The 19392-nt window shown below is 44.2% G+C and overlaps 1 protein-coding gene across 1 annotated transcript in view; it reads left to right on the top strand.

Annotated features, from left to right (window-relative positions):
• The window catches only part of LOC132405256 (protein diaphanous homolog 1-like), a 247335-nt gene that overhangs the window by 180989 nt on the left and 46954 nt on the right, over positions 1 to 19392 (top strand). Inside the window, exons 13-15 of the mRNA XM_059989940.1 lie at positions 7890 to 8005; positions 8221 to 8285; positions 17563 to 17742. Coding sequence (XP_059845923.1) covers positions 7890 to 8005; positions 8221 to 8285; positions 17563 to 17742 — 361 coding nt within the window. The remainder of the gene's footprint in view (positions 1 to 7889; positions 8006 to 8220; positions 8286 to 17562; positions 17743 to 19392) is intronic.

Here is a 19392-nt window from a genome sequence, read left to right as displayed (position 1 = left end):
AATCTTTAATCTTAAAATCTTTGTTGGAGGTGTTTATAAGTTGATCATTGTCTTATGGCAGGGGTTCCCAACTTTTTTTATGTCATGGATCCCTTCCATTAACCAAGGGGTCCGTGGCCCCTGCCTCAAAGAGTTTCCTACAAACAGATGAAGCACTGGAGGGACTTTGGGTCATGCAACATTTATAGTTGACATTTCATGCTGAGGCGCTTCATCTGGATGCTGTTGCATCCAGTGAGTCTATCCAGCATTTTGTCTGTTGCTTCATATTCCAGCAGCTGCAGTCAATAGATGGAAGAACAATTTTGTTTAGGAATATAGGCTTCTTCGAACATAGAACATTATATAGGCCCTTTTCTACAGCACGGTACAGGCCTTTCAGCCTACAATGTTATGCTGGCCTTATAACACTCCCGAGATAAATCTAGCCCTTTCCTCCCACTTAACTTCCATATTTCTGTCATGTACGTACCTCTCTACGGATTTCTTAAATGCTCCTAATGTATCTGCCACGATGACCAATGCCGGTGGGGTATTCCACACCCACGACCCTTTACATTTGAAAAAATCTCAAGACACATGAAACATAAGATATGGAAGAAAAATTAGGCTGTTTGACCCACCATTCCATCATGGCTGATTTACTATCCCTCTCAACCCCATTAGCGCTGCCTTCTCCTCGTAACCTTTGGCTCCCTTATTAATCAAGAACCTCTCAACTGCCACTTTAAATATACCCAATGAGTTTGCTTCCACAGCTGTCCATGGCAATGAATTCCACAGATTCACCACCCTCTGGCTAAAGAAATTCCTCCTCATCTCCATTCTATAGGGATCTCCTATTCTGAGGCTGGCCCTCTGGTTCTAAACTCCCTCAACTATGGGAAACATCTGCACTCTATCTTGGCCTTTCAATACTTGATAGGCTTCAATAAGATTCCTCCCCCCACCCCAACAAATTAACTCCAGTGAGTGCAGGCCGAGATCCATCAAACCTTCCTCGTATGTTAACCCTTTCAGTCCTGGGATCACTCTTGTGAGCCACCTCTACTCTCCAATGCGTTTTGCCTGTGACATCCCACCCCATCCCCCCATCTTTTTTTTAAAATTGCCTTAATATAAAATATTGAGGTAATTTTTTTGGCTTTGATAATGCTAGAGGAATTACTTCCAGGAAATGATATTTCCCTTGAACGGGGCAGGTAGTTAAAATGAAATTGGAGCTGAATGTGGAAAAATGATTTCATATCTTAGTCATCCAGCCACGTCCTGTTTACAGAGGAGCTGCAGCCAAGTGCCTGCAATTATTATGAGTTTGCATTGATTCAGAGAAAAGGGATCCTGATTCATTACTTCTCAACTCAATTAAAAGCTGAGCTGCTGTTCCTGAAAAGACTTTGTTCTGCAGATTGTCATTTGGTCTGCGTCATTGCCTCTTAACTGCTTAGCTTTTATTTCCTGGGTAAGGATTGCTGTAGGGCTTGTGTCAGCTGTTCTTGCAGTGTATTGATTTAGATTTTCCAGAGTTAGGGATGTGTTGTGCTCAGAAATTGAAACAGATTTAATGATTCCACTCACTGAAACTGCAAAGGTGAGTGGAATCTATATTGCAGAATCTTGCAGCAAATGAGGCTATTTCACTTTGAAGGAGCTACTTACCTAATTCTCTCCAGTTCTTTCTCAGAGCCATATAACCATATAACAATTACAGTACAGAAACAGGCCACGTTGGCCCTTCTAGTCTGTGTCGAATGCTTACTCTCACCTTGTCCCACCAACCTGCACTCAGCCCATAACCCTCCATTCCTTTCCTGTCCATATACCTATCCAATTTTTTTTTAAATGACAATACCAAACCTGCCTCTACCACTTCTGCTGGAAGCTCGTAACACACAGCTACTTCTCGCTGAGTAAAGAAGTTTCCCTTTGTGTTACCCCTAAATTTTTGCCCACTAAGTCTCACCTCATGTCCTCTTGTTTGAATCTCCCCTACTCTCAGTGGAAAAAGCCTATCCACGTCAACCCTATCTATCCCCTTCGTAATTTTAAATATCTCTATCGTCCCCCCTCAACCTTCTACGCTCCAAAGAATAAAGAACTAACTTGTTCAACTTAGGTGCTGAAACCCAGGTAACATTCTAGTAAATCTTCTCTGTACTCTCTCTATTTTGTTGACATCTTTCCTATAATTCGGTGACCAGAACTGTACACAATACTCCAAATTCGGCCTTACCAATGCCTTGTACAATTTTAACATTACACACCTACTCCTATATTCAATGCTCTGATTTATAAATGCCAGCATACCAAAAGCTTTCTTCACCACCCTGTCCACATGAGATTCCACCTTCAAGGAACTATGCACCATTATTCCTAGATCACTCTGTTCTACTGCATTCTTCAATGCCCTACCATTTACCATGTATGTCCTGTTTGGATTATTCCTACCAAAATCTAGCACCTCACACTTATCAGCATTAAACTCCATCTGCCATCTTTCAGCCCACTCTTCTAACTGGCCTAAATCTCTCTGCAAGCTTTGAAAACCTACTTCATTATCCACAACACCACCTATCTTAGTATCACCTGCATACTTACTAATCCAATTTACCACCCCATCATCCAGATCATAAATGTATATGACAAACAACATTGGACCCAGTACAGATCCCTGAGGCACACCACTAGTCACCAGCCTCCAACCTGACAAACAATTATCCACCTCTACTCTCTGGCATCTCCCATCCAGCCACTGTTGAATCCATTTTACTACTTCAATATTAATATCTAACGATTGAAGCTTCCTAACTAACCTTCCGTGTGGAATCTTGTTAAAGGCCTTACTGAAGTCCATATAGACAAGATCCACTGCTTTACCCTCGTCAACTTTCCTAGTAACCTCTTCAAAAACATTTAATAAGATTTGTCAAACATGCCCTGTAGATTTTCTCTAATACTCATTATAGGATGTGGAAACTTTAGAGGGTGCAGAGGAGATTTTTCAGGATGCTGCATGGTTTCGAGAGCATGTCTTATGAAGACAGGCTGAGCAGATTAGGGCTTTCCTCTCAGGAGCAAAAGAGGATCAGAAGTGATTTGATAGAGGTGTGCAAGATGGTAAGAGGGAAAGATAGAGTGGATAGCCAGAGAGGTTATTTTCACAGGGTGAAAATGGCTAATATGAAGGGGGTATAATATTAAGGTGATTAGAGAGAAGTATATGAGTGAAGTTAGAGGCAAGTTTTTTTTGTATACACAGAGTGGTGGGTGCATGAAACATGCTGCAGGGATGGTCGTAAAGGCAGATACATTCGGGACATATAGGAATCTCCCAAATAAGTATATAGGTAATAGAAGAACGGAGGACTACGTTGGTTGGAAGGGTTAGATTGATCTTGGAGTAAGTTAAAGGGCTAGTACAGCATTGTGGGCTGAAGGACCTGTACTGTGCTGTAATGTTTTAAGTCCATGTTCTATTTCCATGATTTCCCTTTTGAACATAATTCAAACTGTATCCTTTTGCGCATTCCAGATCATAACATCTTAGAATTTATAAAATTTCTCATCTTCCCTCCAGTACCTTCTGCTAATTGTCTTAAATCTGGGGTCTTTTTGTTTTAAAAAAAAAAACCCTCTTACTTTTCAGTGGAAATAATTTCCCTGTTTTTTTTTCATTTAAAATTGTCAATACATTTCTGTCAATTTTTTCCTTCAACATTCCCTGCTTAATTCCATTTCAATTTCTGTTGAACTGAAATCCCTTGCACTTAGTGTCTTTTGTAGTAAATGCAGGCTACCTTTTCAACGTCTTGATAACCTTCCAATGATAAGGTGTCCAGAACTGGCACAATACTCTTGTTGATGCCTCTCAATGATTGATCAAAGGTTTCACATATCTTGCTTTAGTACTCTGTGCCTCTGTTTATAAAGCTCAGGATGACTCATGCCTTTGCAATAAATGATTTACATCTGTCTCCTATTGGATTCTGAAGTTTTTAATCCAAGGTTCTTTTGGAAGTCAGGAAAGAGGCACAAAACTTGTTGCTTCATGATTGTTTTATTAAGTGTTAATAGAGCAAAAATAACTGGGAAACGGACAGTACAAGCTCATAGCAGAAGGCAGAACAGAGACTAAAAGAAGGCGCTGCCTCATGGTCGTCTCTTTTTATACACATGGATAAGAAAAACATGCCACTCAAACTGCAGATAAGAGCCAGCCGTCTGGGAAGCCCCTATTCAAATAAAGCAGCACCAGAGAAGCTTCCAGAGCTTTCCAGAATCACTCAAGTGTAACAACTAGGGGGACAAACAGAACAACTGTGTATATATGCTGTGACCACTAGGAAACATACTAAACTGTTTCATGTTTATACAAAATTACTTAAGATACAAGCAGTCAATTCATTTTCTCTCTGGAAATTGTCCTGCTCCCATTTTCCTTTGTTCCTTTTGAAAGTATACCATTTGTATGTAGGTATACCCAGTTCTTCTAAGATGCTTGTCATACATTTGCTAAATTCCATCCACCATTTCTCTGCCAATTTTATCCCCTTGCTAACACCCATGCTTATCTTGGCACATCAGCTCATTCGCCAGAACTCTCAGAGGATAAGTTGATGGTTCACTGTAATCGCCAGGTTTTGTGTCTTGAAACCACCTGTGGCACTGATTGCCTTGGGGTGTTTACCAGAGTAGGCTCTAAATTAAATGTTTATGTCTAAAGCGTTTCGGGAGATTGTCTGGTTAGTAGGTACACCATCTGTGTGCACAGCTTGATGACTTGCTGAAGAGTGCAGAAATATATTTTTTTAGCATTTTACTACATAGCAAAGAAGATTGAACAGTCTAACACTTTCTAGAAGCCAGTCAGCCACTGGGGAACCAAACATAATGATCAAATTTATGATATGAATCAGAATCAGGTTTATTATCATTAACACGATCAGTGTGAAATTTGTTGTTTTACGACACATCAATAAATAAAAATATGAAAAATTTTATCGCAAAGTTGCCAAAGTGGATGCACTTGAAGGGGAAACTAAATATCTACATGAGGAAGAGAGGAATTTAAAAACATCTTTTGTTGAATACAGCAAGGAAGTGACTTGTGTGGAGCATAAACTTCTTGTGTGCTGAATGTTCTCAGACCGATTCACAGTAATTTCTGGAGCTGATGACTCATTGGTTACTTGGGTCAGTGGCACAGTTAAGATCCTTTGTCTCACTCCAGTGCTGGGTAAATGAGCAGAGTATGTGGGTGGGGGGAGTGTGTGTGTGCGTATTTATCTCAAAATATACAGTTAAAGGTGCCGTTCGTGTTAAGTCATATCAGTGAGAATTTTGCTGGACAGCCTGCAAGTCTTGTCATTCCTCCGATGCCAATGCAGCACGTCCACAACTCACTAACCCTAACCTATATTTCTTTAGCATGTGGCAGGGAACTGGAGGAAATTCACAGGGAGAGTGTGTAAATTGCTCACAGGCAGTGGTGGGATTTGAACCCTGATCAGCTCAAGGGCTATACCTGTGCTCTACTGTTCTGTGTTCATTGGATACACACTTTTCTTGTGATTTTTTTTTATCAAGATGGCACTAGCTAGATGGAATTGATAGATGCCAAGAACTTGCCAGAATAACAGCTTTGGAAGCTGAACAAAGGACTTCCAGTATAAGGCTGCCATTTGACCCATTATATCCATGTAATACAACAATGGACTTTCCAGCCTTCCATTCATTGCCTTGCAGTTTATTGGTCACATGTCATCCAGGGACTTGTTAAATCTGGAGACAATTTCTGCTTCCAAAACCCTTTTGACCAGTGTGTTCTAGTCCTCACAAATCATTAAGTGTTTCCTCAAATAAGTTTTCCTCTTTGTTCAGTGAAATCTGTACTGGCTATTTACTTATTGCTCTTGTAAGCCAGTCAGCAACATCATGCACCAAGTTGTATGACATTATTAATTGTGGTCTATGACCATGATTGTACTTGGCAATTTTTTCTACAGAAGTGGTTTGCTATTATCTTCTTCTGGGCAATGTCTTTGCAAGAAGGTGACCCCAGCCATTATTAATACTCTTCAGAGATTGTCTGCTTGGCATCAGTGGTTGCATAACCAGGACATGTGATATGCACCAGCTGTTCGTACGATCATCTACCACCTGCTCCCATGGTTTCACCTGACTCTGATCAGGGGCTAAGCAGATGCTATACCTTGCCCAAGGGTGACCTGCAGGTTAGCAGAGGGAAGGATCACCTTACACCTCCTTTTGTAGAGATGTATCTCCACACTGCTATCCACTCTCTAAAGCCAATAAGTAATTTTATTTACTTTATTGAAGCTCCTTGTATTCTTACACAACCAAAGTTAAATCTCTCATCAGCCTCTTCCAACCAAATAAAATCCCAGCCTCAAGATTCTTTCCTTTTTGCTAATTCTTTACCACTGGCAACATCTTCACAACTTTCCCTCGACTGCTTTTACACAGTCCCTCAGTGTGTTGATCACAAATGTGAACGGAATTCTGGCTGTGGCTAAACTAATTTTTTATGCATTTAATATGATATCTCTGCTCTGTTAATCTTACTGATAAAGGCAGGTATCCTGTATGCTTCCTTAATCACCATGCATGTCAATCCTCCTGCTTTCAGTGAATGAAAAGACAAGTGGCTGCAGATGCTGGAATCTGGAGCACCAGGCAGTCTGCTGAAAATGGTGACAGAAAATCCTAATGCAGGGTTTCGACCCAAAACGTCAACTATTCCTTCCCCCCAGAGACGCCATTTGACCCACTGTGTTTTCTCCAACATATTATTTATTGCGCCCAGTGAATGAAACTGCATTAACCAGTCAATGGTCACATTGTGATGCCTCTGATAGTTGGCTGGCTGTATCTGATTTGTTTTTAATATACATTGAGATGGGGATTTATTAATTTTTATGTAAAATTATCAAGTAATTATTACACACAATGGCCGCATTATTTGGTACCTTCTATACTTAATGAAGTGATCACTGAGTGTATTTCGGTATGTTCATGGTTTTCTGATTGCTGTAACCCATCCACTTCAAGGTTTGACGTGTGTTCAGAGATGCTCCTCTGCATGCCACTATTGTAACGTGATATTTGAGATGCTGTTGCCCTCCTGTTAGCCTGAACCAGTCTGGTCTTTGACCTCTTTCATTAACAAGGCATTTCACCCAGAGAACTGCTTCTCACTGGATTTTTGATTTCACATTTTTTTTTGTAAACTATAGTGATTGTTGTGCATGAAAATCCCAGAATATCAGCAGTTTCTGAGATAAGCAAACCACCCCATCTGACTTCAACAATCATTCCACGGTCAAAGTCACTTGGATCACATTTCTTCCCCCTTCTACGGTTTGGTCTGAACAACAACTAAACCTCTTGACCATGTGTTCATGTCATTGTGTTGGCTGTCACATGATTGGCTGATTATATATTTGCATTAATAAGCAGGTGTACCTAATAAAATGGCTACTCAGCAGATGCATAATTATAAATGCTTGAAGCTAATTGGGTTTTTACGTCAGTTCAGTAATTACATTGTCGTTATACCTGATACACGTTCTTCATTTCAGACCAGTTTAATGAACTGAATTTAAATTGCTTTGATGTCTTGGTGGGTTTCAATCTTGTCACCGGAGTAACTGCAAGCATTAGGATACTGATGATGAAGGGTCTCTGCCTGAAATATTGACTGTTTATTAAACTCCATAGTTGCTGCCTGACTTACTGAGTTTCTCCAGCATTTTGTGTGTGTTAGTCGGGATGTTTGTCTAGTAACACAAGCACAGCTCCCATATCAGACTTTGGAGGGAGAAAAAGGGATTGACGATTAAAAACTGAAAGTTTCTGTTTGTTTCTAGGCCTCAGTATTACAAGCTTTTAGATGAATGTGTGTCTCAAGTAGTTCTGCAGAAAAATGGAGCTGATCCAGACTTCAAGTGCAGAAAATTTACTCTGGATGTGGACCATTTAATAGGTAAATACAAGTTCAGATTTTTCCTGTGATTTATTTTGCCTGTACAGCAGGTTTGCAAAGATAATTAAGTTTCGGTGCTTTGAAGACCTCACTGTTGATGTGGTCACGTATACAAATGAAAGTGTTCCTTTCATCTCGTATTTGACCTAGTATTAGAACTGCACTGTGACAAATTGAAAGAACCTAAAATCACTTTGATGGATTTATTTTCTCAGACAACATGGTTGACAAAACCAAAGTGCAGATCAGCGAAACCAAAGCTGCAGAACTGGAGAAAAAGGTAATTCAGCTGGGGGAAAGATACATAATCTAGTTTTGAAGGTAAAATGCAATTTTATATAGACTGTGATGGACAAGTCCATTCACAGCTGATGATGTGGATGTCAATGGTTCAAACCTTTCATAACAAGTCTGTCAGAATTTTCAGCTAACTGCCAGGTGATAGTTTTATATAAAGATGTCTGCATTTAATAGTTTAATAAAAAGGTTACCTGTAACATTGGGACGGAAATAGAATGGAATGTTTTTAGTAAAAAACATAATTTAGCTCTCAGTGCCAACGTGCTTGCAACTCACCTGGAAATTTCATTGTGAAAGTGATTATGGTCTATAACTTCTACACAAATTTCCCACATTTTATCCCTTCAAAAATAAAAAAGATTTTTTATTTATTTTATTTAGAGGTACAGGGTGGAACATACCTCTTTGACCCAACAAGCTGTTCTGCCCAGCAACCCACCTTTTTAACCCTAGCCTAATCACAGCACAATTTATAATGACCATTTAACCTGCTAACTGGTACTTTTGTGGAATGTGCGAGGAAACTGGAGCATCTGGAGGAAACTCATGCATTTCACGACAGGGTGTACAAACTCCTTACATTTGGTGATGGAATTAAAACCCAAGCTCCAAGGCCCCAAGCTGTAATAGTGTCATGCTAAATGCTTTGCTACTGTGGTGCCTCATTGAATTGATGGTTATTGACAATTTAAAAAAAAATTGAAATAAAACTCAAAATATGTGAGCTTGGTCAGGCAGCCTGCATGCTGAGTTAAAGGGATGATGTTTTGTATCCATGACCTCTTGCTAAAACTTCCTACAATGAAAATCCGATAATTCTTTCAGTCTGTAGGTTTTTAGATCTCATTCACTCGGTGGGTGGTAGAGTAATAGGCCTGCTGTCTTACAGCCAATTATCTTAAGTAATATCCTCTCTATAAGTTGAAATAGTGCCTTCCTGTTCACCTCTGACCCTGACATCTTTGGTTCTTTGCTGGTCACCTTTTGTGGTTGCTGACCCTTCAGTCATTGGTTCCTAATTGTTTATTGTTCCGGAATTGTTTAGAACTATTTTTGCCAAATCTCTTTATCCTTCTGGAGTCAATGGAGAATAAGCCAGGGATCTCAAGCCTTTCTAATTAACTCTGATCTTTCATTCTGGACCCATTCTGAATTTTAAAAAGACGTCTTTTCTATGCCCACTACAAAGCATTCAGTCTTAAATTTTAAAAGCCCGGAATTAGACACTCCATTGTAGCCCATGTCACAGTGGTCTGTGGAGGCTTTAACATAACCCATGAGCTATCTGGGAGCACTATCAGTAACTGCAGAGCAAAAAAGAAATAGATGACTCTCTCCTCTCTACTCTAATACATGTATTATCTCTTCTCTCATACATGCTCATTAGCTCACTTTTAGCATCTTTGAAAGGTAATCCTGCACTAATTCTAAGTCTTTTATTTTTTCCTATTAGTTACTCTGTGATTCTATCACTCACCTACACCCTAGGGCAATTTCTCATGGCCATCTAACCTGCCAAGTTGTATGTATGTAGGATGTAAAAGGAGGGCGCTACAGTAGCATAGCAGTTAGCACAACACTATTATACGTCAGGGCGTCGGAGTTCAATCCTGGCGTTCTCTGTAAGAAAGTTTTGTACGTCCTTTATGTGCTCTTGGGTTTACTCTGGATAGTTCGGTTTTCTCCCACAATCCAAAGATATGCACATTTGTTGGTTAATTGGTCATTGTAAATTGCCCTGTGACTAGGCTGGGATTAAATATCAGTGGGTTGCTGGGCTGCATGGCTCAGTGGTCTGAAAGGGCCCGTACCACATTGTATCTCAATAAATAAAATTGGGGAACCCTAAATGATGACAGGGAGAATGTGTGAACTCCATACTGACAGCAGTGGACAACAGGATTGAACCCCACTCATATATCTGTGAAGCAACTGTTTTGCTAGTTGTGTCACTGTGCTGCTCTCTTTTATAAGAATTTTATTTTTCAAAGAGTCAGAGTTGGATAGTATGAAACAGGCCCTTTGGCCCATCGTCTATGCCGACCAAGATGCCTAACTGAGCCAGCCCTATTTATCTGCAGTTGGCCCACGTCTCGAAATATTTCCTCTCCATTGAAATGTCTTTTAAAAGTTGTAAGCATAATCTATGCTCCTTTCTATTTTATCTACCTTTATAATGTCATGTAGAGGATAAAAAAAATCCATTCTCTCCTAATAACGCAAGGTGGTATCATCTTCCCTATACCTAAGTGACCAGAATTGTGCACAATATTCCATAAGACCAGAAGACATAGATACAGAATTAGGCCTTTTAGCCCATTGAGTCTGCTCAAACTCAAAGGGGTAGCCATGGGCACCCGCGTGGGTCCCAGCTATACATTCCTTCTTGTTGGCAATGTGGAACAGTCCATGTTTCAAGCCTCCCTGATAATGATCCCCAACTTTTTCTGCACCCATCTGACCTCCTCAATTTCATCAACTTAAATTCTCCTGGCCCATTTCTGACCCCTCTCAACTGTTCCTCTCTGTCTCTATCCCTGGAGACAAATTTGCTCATCACAAGTCTGTTTTCTGTTCATTAGCCAGTTTTGTCTACATGTTTCCAGTGATCTTTTATTTTCATGAGTTTTAATATTGATCACACTATATGATGTTTTAATAGTCCTTTTGCCCTTTTAACAAATAGCACTATCTGACAGCAACAATTATTCCACGGTCAAAGTCAGTTACATCATACTTCTTCCCCATTCTGATGTTTGGTCTGAACAACAACTGAACCTCATGACAATGTCTGCATGCTTTTATGCAGTAAATTGCTGCTACATGATTGACTGATTAGATATTTGCATTAAAGAGCAAGTTTACAGATGTACCTAATAAAGTGGCCACTGAATGTATGTTGTCACTTATTTTAATTGATAGTTGTTCGATTGGCCACTATTTTCTGCAACAGTTTTGCAATATTTCCTTGTGCTTTAGCTATATCTAAGGAAGATTGATTCTGCTCAGGATCATTGCAGTTGTTTGCTGTATTTTCTGCTTTCTCCCCTGCTCAGGAAACACTGATGCAGCTTCAGCAGTAATTTATGTTACGGTTATCCTGTCCTCTAAATAGAGCGACAAGATATGAAAGTAGACATCGCCATTAGAATTAAAACAGCATGAGATGAGAGCATTATTGAATGTGTGATCTAGAGAAATTGACCAAAATCTAAATGTCAACTCGAGAATTATTTATGTGAATTGCCTTAATTGAATTGGGCATACTTCAATTGACCTCATTGGAATGATATAGGAAAATGATGTGACTGCTACTAGAGTGGCTAACATCATAATTAACAACTTTGCTGCATATTTTGAGGAAAATATGTAATGAACCAAAGTAAATCAGAATAGATAATAATGTGGCGACCCATTTCCTGGCACATCCGAACCGGCTCACAATTAGATAGCCTACGGGGGTTTGCGAGCACAGAGCTTTGGAGCCTCTGCGCCACGGGGGGCAGGTTGAGGGAGGCTTAAAAGTGAGGCTGAGGATTTCGAATAAAGTTTTTCCTTCGACTGCAGTTACCGACTCTGTGTCGTAATTTTAGCGCTGCATGTAGCACACCGCTACAATTGGTGACCCCGACGGTCCAAACGATTTTTGGACCAGAACTGACCGACGCCGCCTCCTTTCTTGCGGTTTCGTTGAAACTGCCGGGTTTCTGGACACAGCGCCCGAACCTATGGTTCCAGCAAGCCGAAGCCCAATTCCACGTTCGCCGGATCACCTCAGAAGACACCCGCTACTACTACGTGGTGAGCTCCCTCGACCAGGACACAGCGGCCCAGGTCGCGGAGTTCGTACAGTCGCCCCCAGCAGACGGCAAGTACACGGAATTCAAAGCCCTGCTCCTCAGGACTTTCGGACTCACGGCGCGAGCGGGCTGCCCGTTTACTGCACCTGGATGGCTTGGGCGACAGACCTCCATCGGCTTTAATGAATGAGATGTTGTCTCTCGCCGATGGACACACACCCTGCCTCATGTTTGAGCAGACATTCCTGGAGCAGCTGCCCGAGGACATACGTCTGCTGCTGTCCGACGCGGATTTCAGTGACCCCTGGAAGGTGGCAGCCCGGGCGGACTTGTTGTGGAACGCCAAAAAAGTGAGCGGGGCATCCATCGCACAGATCTCCCAGCCACGCTCCCGTCAGCAAACCAGTCCAGGCCCGGCCGCAGGGCCCGCCAACCGCCGGCCCAATGAACACTGGTGCTTCTACCACCAGCGATGGGGTGCAGAAGCCCGCCGTTGTCGCCCGCCCTGCAAGTTCCCGGGAAACGCCAGGGCCAGCCGCCGCTGATGGCTACGGCGGCTGGCCATCGGGATAGCCTCCTGTATGTGTGGGATAGAAGGTCGGGACGCCGGTTTATGGTCGATACTGGGGCTGAGATCAGCGTTTTATCTCCGACGAGTTACGACACCCGCAGCAGGGCACCGGGTCCCCCCCTGAGGGCCGTGAATGGCAGCACAGTAAGGACCTATGGCACCCGTCAGGAGCAGCTACAGTTCGGCTCTAGCCAGTTCACGTGGGACTTCACACTGGCCGCCGTAGCCCAACCGCTTCTGGGTGCGGGTTTTTTGCGGGCTCACAGCCTACTGGTCGACCTGCCCAGGAAGAGACTGGTACACGCCGAGACCTTTCAGACGTTCTCCCTGGATGCAGCCCAGTTGCCAGCCCCTCACCTCGGCTCCATCACGCTGTCCGACAACGACTTCACCAGGGTCCTGCCGTATTTCCCATCGGTTCTGGCACCGCAGTTCACAGCGGCCATGCCCAGGCACGGCGTACAGCACCACATCCCGACCCAGGGACCACCCCTCCACGCCCGCGCTCGGCGGCTTCCCCCGGACAAGCTCCGACTGGCGAAGGAGGAGTTCCGGAGGATGGAGGAATTGGGGATCATCCGGCGGTCCAACAGCCCATGGGCCTCCCCCCTGCACATGGTGCCCAAAGCGACGGGAGGCTGGAGACCTTGCGGTGACTACCGCAGGCTGAACGAGGCTACCACACTGGACCGCTACCCTGTGCCGCACATTCAGGACTTTGCAGCAAACCTGCACGGCGCACGGCTCTTCTCCAAGATAGACCTCGTCCGAGGGTACCATCAAATCCCGATGCATCCTGACGACGTCCCCAAAACGGCTCTCATCACCCCGTTTGGCCTTTTCGAGTTCCTCCGCATGCTGTTCAGCCTGAAGAATGCCGCACAGACGTTCCAGCGGTTAATGGACGCGGTGGGACGGGACCTGGACTTCGCGTTCATCTATTTGGATGACATCCTCATAGCCAGCAGCAGTCGTCAGGAGCATCTGTCCCACCTCCGTCAACTCTGCGCCCCACTGAGTGAGTACGGTCTTACAATCAACCCCGCCAAATGCCAGTTCGGACTCGATACCATTGACTTCCTGTGCCACAGGATTACTAAAGACAGGGCAACCCCTCTGCCCGCTAAGGTAGATGCGGTCCGCCACTTTCCCCGACCCACCACGATCAAAGGCCTTCAGGAATTCGTAGGTATGGTCAATTTCTACCGCCGCTTCCTCCCTTCAGCTGCCCAGATCATGCGCCCCCTGTTCGCCCTGATGTCGGGTCCGAGCAAGGACATTACCTGGGACGAGGAGTCCGCCGCCGCTTTTGTTCAAACGAAGGAAGCTTTGGCGAACGCCGCAATGCTAGTACATCCCAGAATGGACGCCCCTACCGCCCTCACAGTGGACGCATCTAACACGGCAGTCGGTGGGGTGCTGGAGCAACTCATCGCAGGTCGTTGGCAACCCCTGGCGTTTTTCAGCAAACACCTGCGGCCACCCGAGCTCAAGTACAGTGCTTTCGACCGGGAACTGTTGGCGCTCTACCTGGCAATCCGGCATTTCAGGTACTTCCTAGAAGGTCGGCCCTTCACCGCGTTCACGGACCACTTACCTTTGCGTTTACGAAAGCGTCCGACCCCTGGTCGTCCCGCCAGCAACGCCACCTGTCCTACATCTCTGAATACACGACGGATGTCCGGCACGTCTCGGGTAAGGACAATGTCGTGGCGGATGCGCTCTCTCGCCCTACCGTTCATGCCCTTTCCCAAGGGGTAGACTTTGAGGCACTGGCAGAGGCGCAGCAGGCGGATGAGGAGATTCCGAGTTACAGAACCGCAGTCTCCGGTTTGCAGCTCCAGGACCTCCCCGTGGGCCCGGGTGAGAGGACCCTACTCTGTGACGTCGCCACCGGCCAGCCCCGTCCCGTCGTCCCGACAGCCTGGCGGCGCCGTGTTTTCGACTCCATTCATAACTTGGCGCATCCCTCCATCTGGACAACTGTCCGGATGGTTTCCAGCAGGTTCGTTTGGCACGGACTCCGCAAACAGGTCAGTGAATGGGCCAAAACGTGCATGCAGTGCCAGACGGCCAAGGTGCAGCGGCACACCAAAGCCCCACCGCAGCAGTCCATCCCGCCCGCCGGCGTTTCGACCACATTCATGTGGATATCGTGGGCCCCCTGCCAGTGTCGCGTGGAGCGTGGCACCTCCTGACTATCGTGGACCGGTTCACAAGATGGCCAGAGGCGGTCCCGCTCACCGACACCACCTCTGAATCTTGCGCCCGAGCCCTGATCGCCACCTGGATATCTCGCTTTGGTGTACCGGCCCACATTACCTCCGACAGGGGCGCCCAGTTCACCTCCAGCCTGTGGTCAGCTATGGCCAGCCTTTTGGAGACTCAGCTGCACCACACCACTGCCTACCACCCACAGTCGAACGGGCCAGTGGAGCGTTTCCACCGTCACCTGAAGTCGGCCCTCATGGCCCGCCTGCGAGGAGCCAACTGGGTGGATGAGCTTCCCTGGGTCCTACTCGGCATCCGCACAGCGCCCAAGGACGACCTGCACGCCTTGTCGGCCTAGTTGGTATACGGCGCGCCTCTGGTCGTCCCCGGGGAGTTCCTACCAGCCCCAAGGGGGCAAGAGGAAGATCCCGCAGCAGTCCTGGGCAGACTACGCGAGAAGCTCGGTAACCTGGCCCCCATACCCACTTCACAGCACGGCCGGCACCCGACCTGCGTACCCAAAGACCTACAGAACTGTAAGTTTGTGTTTGTACGAAGGGGCGGGCATCGGCCACCGCTGCAGCGGCCATACGAGGGGCCGTTTATGGTGCTCTGGAACAACTGGTCCACGTTCGTGCTGGACGTTGGGGGGAAAGAGGAGGTTTTCACGGTGGACCGCCTCAAACCGGCCCATGTGGACCTGGTGCAACCGGCCGAGTTTCCGGCACCTCGGCGCAGAGGCCAACCTCCCAAGCAGGTTCTGGCCCAGACTGTGGACATTGGGGGGTGTATCGCCGGTTCTGGGGGGGGGTTATGTGGCGACCCATTTCCTGGCACATCCGAACCGGCTCACAATTAGATAGCCTACGGGGATTTGCGAGCACAGAGCTTTGGAGCCTCTGCACCACGGGGGGCAGGTTGAGGGAGGCTTAAAAGTGAGGCTGAGGATTTTGAATAAAGTTTTTCCTTCGACTGCAGTTACCGACTCCGTGTCGTAATTTTAGCGCTGCGTGTAGCACACCGCTACAATAACACATTTACATTGTCATGTTTTCATTCATGAAAAATTTGTACCTAAGCTAAGTTTTTATTAAAATTCCCAAATGCTTTTAATGCTGATGTATCTTTCGTTTCCTGTCTTTTTTGTTTCTCCCTCCCTTTTGCACTATTTATTTTTGTAATCTTGTAATTTTTATGTTGTGCAACAAATTTCACGACATACAGCATGTCATAAATAAATCTGATTTTGTCTCATCTTTTTATTTTCCACTCACATCTTTAGTTGGTACTGTTCTATAATTTGCATCTCTTGAACACCTGTTCTCTGACAGCTTGTCATAGAGTCATAAAACACTACACACAGAAGCAGGCCTTTTAGCCCATCTAGTCCATACCGAACTGTTGTTCTGTCCAGTCGTATTGCCCTGCTCTTGGACCATAGCCCACCATATCCCTCCTCTCCATGTACTTATCCAAACTCATCTTAAATGTTGAAATCAAATACACATCCACCACTTCTGCTGGCAGCTCATTCCACACTCTCACCACATCTTGATTTCTAAGATGAGGGATATTTTCCCAGCTCATTTACTTTCTCAGTTTATTTTCCCCTTCCTTGATAAACTCAGAGTCCTGTTCCATCCATACCACCTGGGTTCTGATGTTCTAAAATGAGAGTCTCTGTTCAGTGGAGTGCTTCAGTACAGTCTAGTCTATTTGCTCTTCCCATGATCTGGTATCTTGGATAGTTGTTAACCACCATTTTATCCTGTTCTTTACTGTTTTTATGGCCCAAGGGTGCTGTTTCTTATTATAAATTTTGGTCCTGGCTCATACCCTCAAACAGTTTGGATGAAAACTCCAACTTTCCTGGCCTTTGACAGTCACTACATTTCTGTTTTCCATAGAGCTGTATTGAAAATCCACATGTCAACAGGAATGAACAATTATGCCTGCATTATCCCATAATAATGACCAGTAGAACAGATACTTTCATTTTAATACCCATTAAATCATCGTTCTTCTTTTTCATCACTGCTCCTTAATGGCCCTTAATCATTTAACTTCTTGAAAATCATAATTAAAATGATAAATTTTTCTGCTACCTAATCTGTATATGCATTCAGTGGCCACTTTATTTGGTACATTCTGTACCTAATAGAGTGGCCTCTGTGTACATGTCCTTATGCTTCCGCTGCAACCTATCCACATCACAGGGATGCTCTTCTGCACACCAATATTGTTACATGAAGTTATTTCAGTTACTGTTCCTTTCCTATCAGCTTGAGCCAGTTTGGCATTTCTCCTCTGACCTCTCTCATTAACAAGACATCTTCACCCACAGAAATGTTGCTCTTTGGATGTTTTTTGTTTCTCACACCATTCACTGTAAACTCTGGAGACTGCCGTGCATGGAAATCCCAGATCAGCAGCTTGAGGTACTCAATCACCCGAATGGCACCAACAATCATTCCAGTCAAAGTCACTTCGATCACATTTCTTCTCCCCATTCTGATGTTTATTCTTCACAACAACTGAACCTCTTGAACCATGTCTGCATGCTTTTCTGCATTGAGTTTCTGCCACATGATTGGCTGATAAGATATTTGCATTAATGAGCAGGTGTGTCTAATAAAGTGGCCATTGAGTGTTTTTGCAATTATTTTTTCCAACAGCTTGATTCGGAGCTGACCACTCGACATGAACTTCAAGTGGAAATTAGGAAGAAGGAGAGTGATTTTGAATCAAAACTGTCAGAACTTCAAACAAAACTGCAGATTCTGGAAACTGATAAAACCGAGGTGGAAACTGGTAACAAGAAACTGCTGAGCGAAATTAATGTGCTGAAAGATGAGGTAATTCACTTAATATAGTGCACAGCATGCTCTTTGTAAACTCTTCTGAGTGCTGCAATAGTGTGCCTGCTTTCCAGTTCTCAGTGGTTGGATCACAGGCATCTGAAAAGGAAAATGATTTGTTCGGATAGAATTACAGAAGTACTAATTAGCGAGTGTCCTGTGCTCCTGATGCAGCCTCCTCTACGTTGGTGAGACCGGGCATAAACTGGGGGGAGCACCTACGCTCCATCCACCAATAGGGGAGCTTCCTGCTGGCCAAACATTTTAATTCCCATTCCCGTTCTGACATGTTGGTCCATGGTCTCTTGTGCCACAATGAGGTCACCCTCAGGGTGGGTGAGGTATACCTTATATTCCATTTGGGTAGGCTCCAAATTAATGGCATGAATACTGATTTCTCCTATCAGTTTAAAATAACTTTTCCCTCCCCATCCCCTCTTCTTCTGTTCCCCACTCTGGCCTTTTACCTCTTCACACTTGCTCACCACCTCCCTCTGAGTTCCACCCCACCTTCACCTATGGTCCACTCTCCGTTCCTATAAGGTTCCTTCCTCTCTGGCCCTTGACCTTTCCTACCCACCTGGCTTCACCTATCAGCTTCTAGCTATCCTCTTTCCCCACCTTATTCTAGCATTTTCCCACTTCTTTCCAGTCCTGAAGAAGGATCAGTCATGGCCCAAGACGTCAATTGTTTATTCATTTCCATGGACGCTGCATGACCTGCTGAGTTCCATCAGTATTTTGTGTGTTTCTTTAGAGAAGTACTGTACTTGGCTATTTTGGGAAATGCAGGAAGATGGGTCACACGAGATAATTGATTGAAACAGGATATGTGATGGTAAAATAAAAAGTACTTTTTGTGGAAATCTGTATTACATTTTAGCTCACTCAGAAGAAGACATGTAAATTGTTGCTTTTAAGATATTAATCAATAGATTCTTATCAGAAGTTAAAGAACATCTCAGCACTGAAACAGGCACTTCAGTCCGTGTCGAGCTATTAATCTGACTAGTCCTGTCAACCTGCTCCTGGACCAGAGCTGACCATACCCTTTTCATCCATGCACCTATCCAAATTTATCTTAAATGTTGTAATAAAACCCGCACCCACCACTTCTGCTGGCAGCTCATTCCACACTCACCACCCTCTGAATGAGGTAATTCCCTCTCATCTTCCCATAAGCATTTCACCTTTCACTTTTAACCCATGACTTCTAGTCCTAGTGTTCCCCAACCTCAGGTAAGGTTATTAAGATTATGACGCAAATTGAATGAATGTCAGGAAATCTGTCACAATCAAATTAAATGACAGATCAAGTTTAAATATCTGAATGGGTTAGTCCTGTTTCCATCAATATAACTGGCTCAATGCACTGTCTAACTCATTGATTTGTGGAAGCACTATGCAAGACAAGCTTTTCACTGCATCTTGGTTAATGTGACAATAATAAACCAATATCAAAATTATTAGTGGATGATAAGATATAAGCACATTTGTAAAAATAATCTTTTGGAGGCAATAAATAGCCTGAAAACTTACTCCATTTGTGACTATACAGTTATAGATCATTAAGTTTAGCTTTAAAGCTGATTTAAGAACTCAGTCTCACATGCTATAATATTTATTCAGAAAGGCATAAGTGGTGTG

Source organism: Hypanus sabinus, chromosome 15 (assembly GCF_030144855.1).
Source record: "Hypanus sabinus isolate sHypSab1 chromosome 15, sHypSab1.hap1, whole genome shotgun sequence".
Lineage (NCBI taxonomy): Eukaryota > Metazoa > Chordata > Chondrichthyes > Myliobatiformes > Dasyatidae > Hypanus > Hypanus sabinus.
This window is presented reverse-complemented; position numbering and strand designations above follow the sequence as displayed.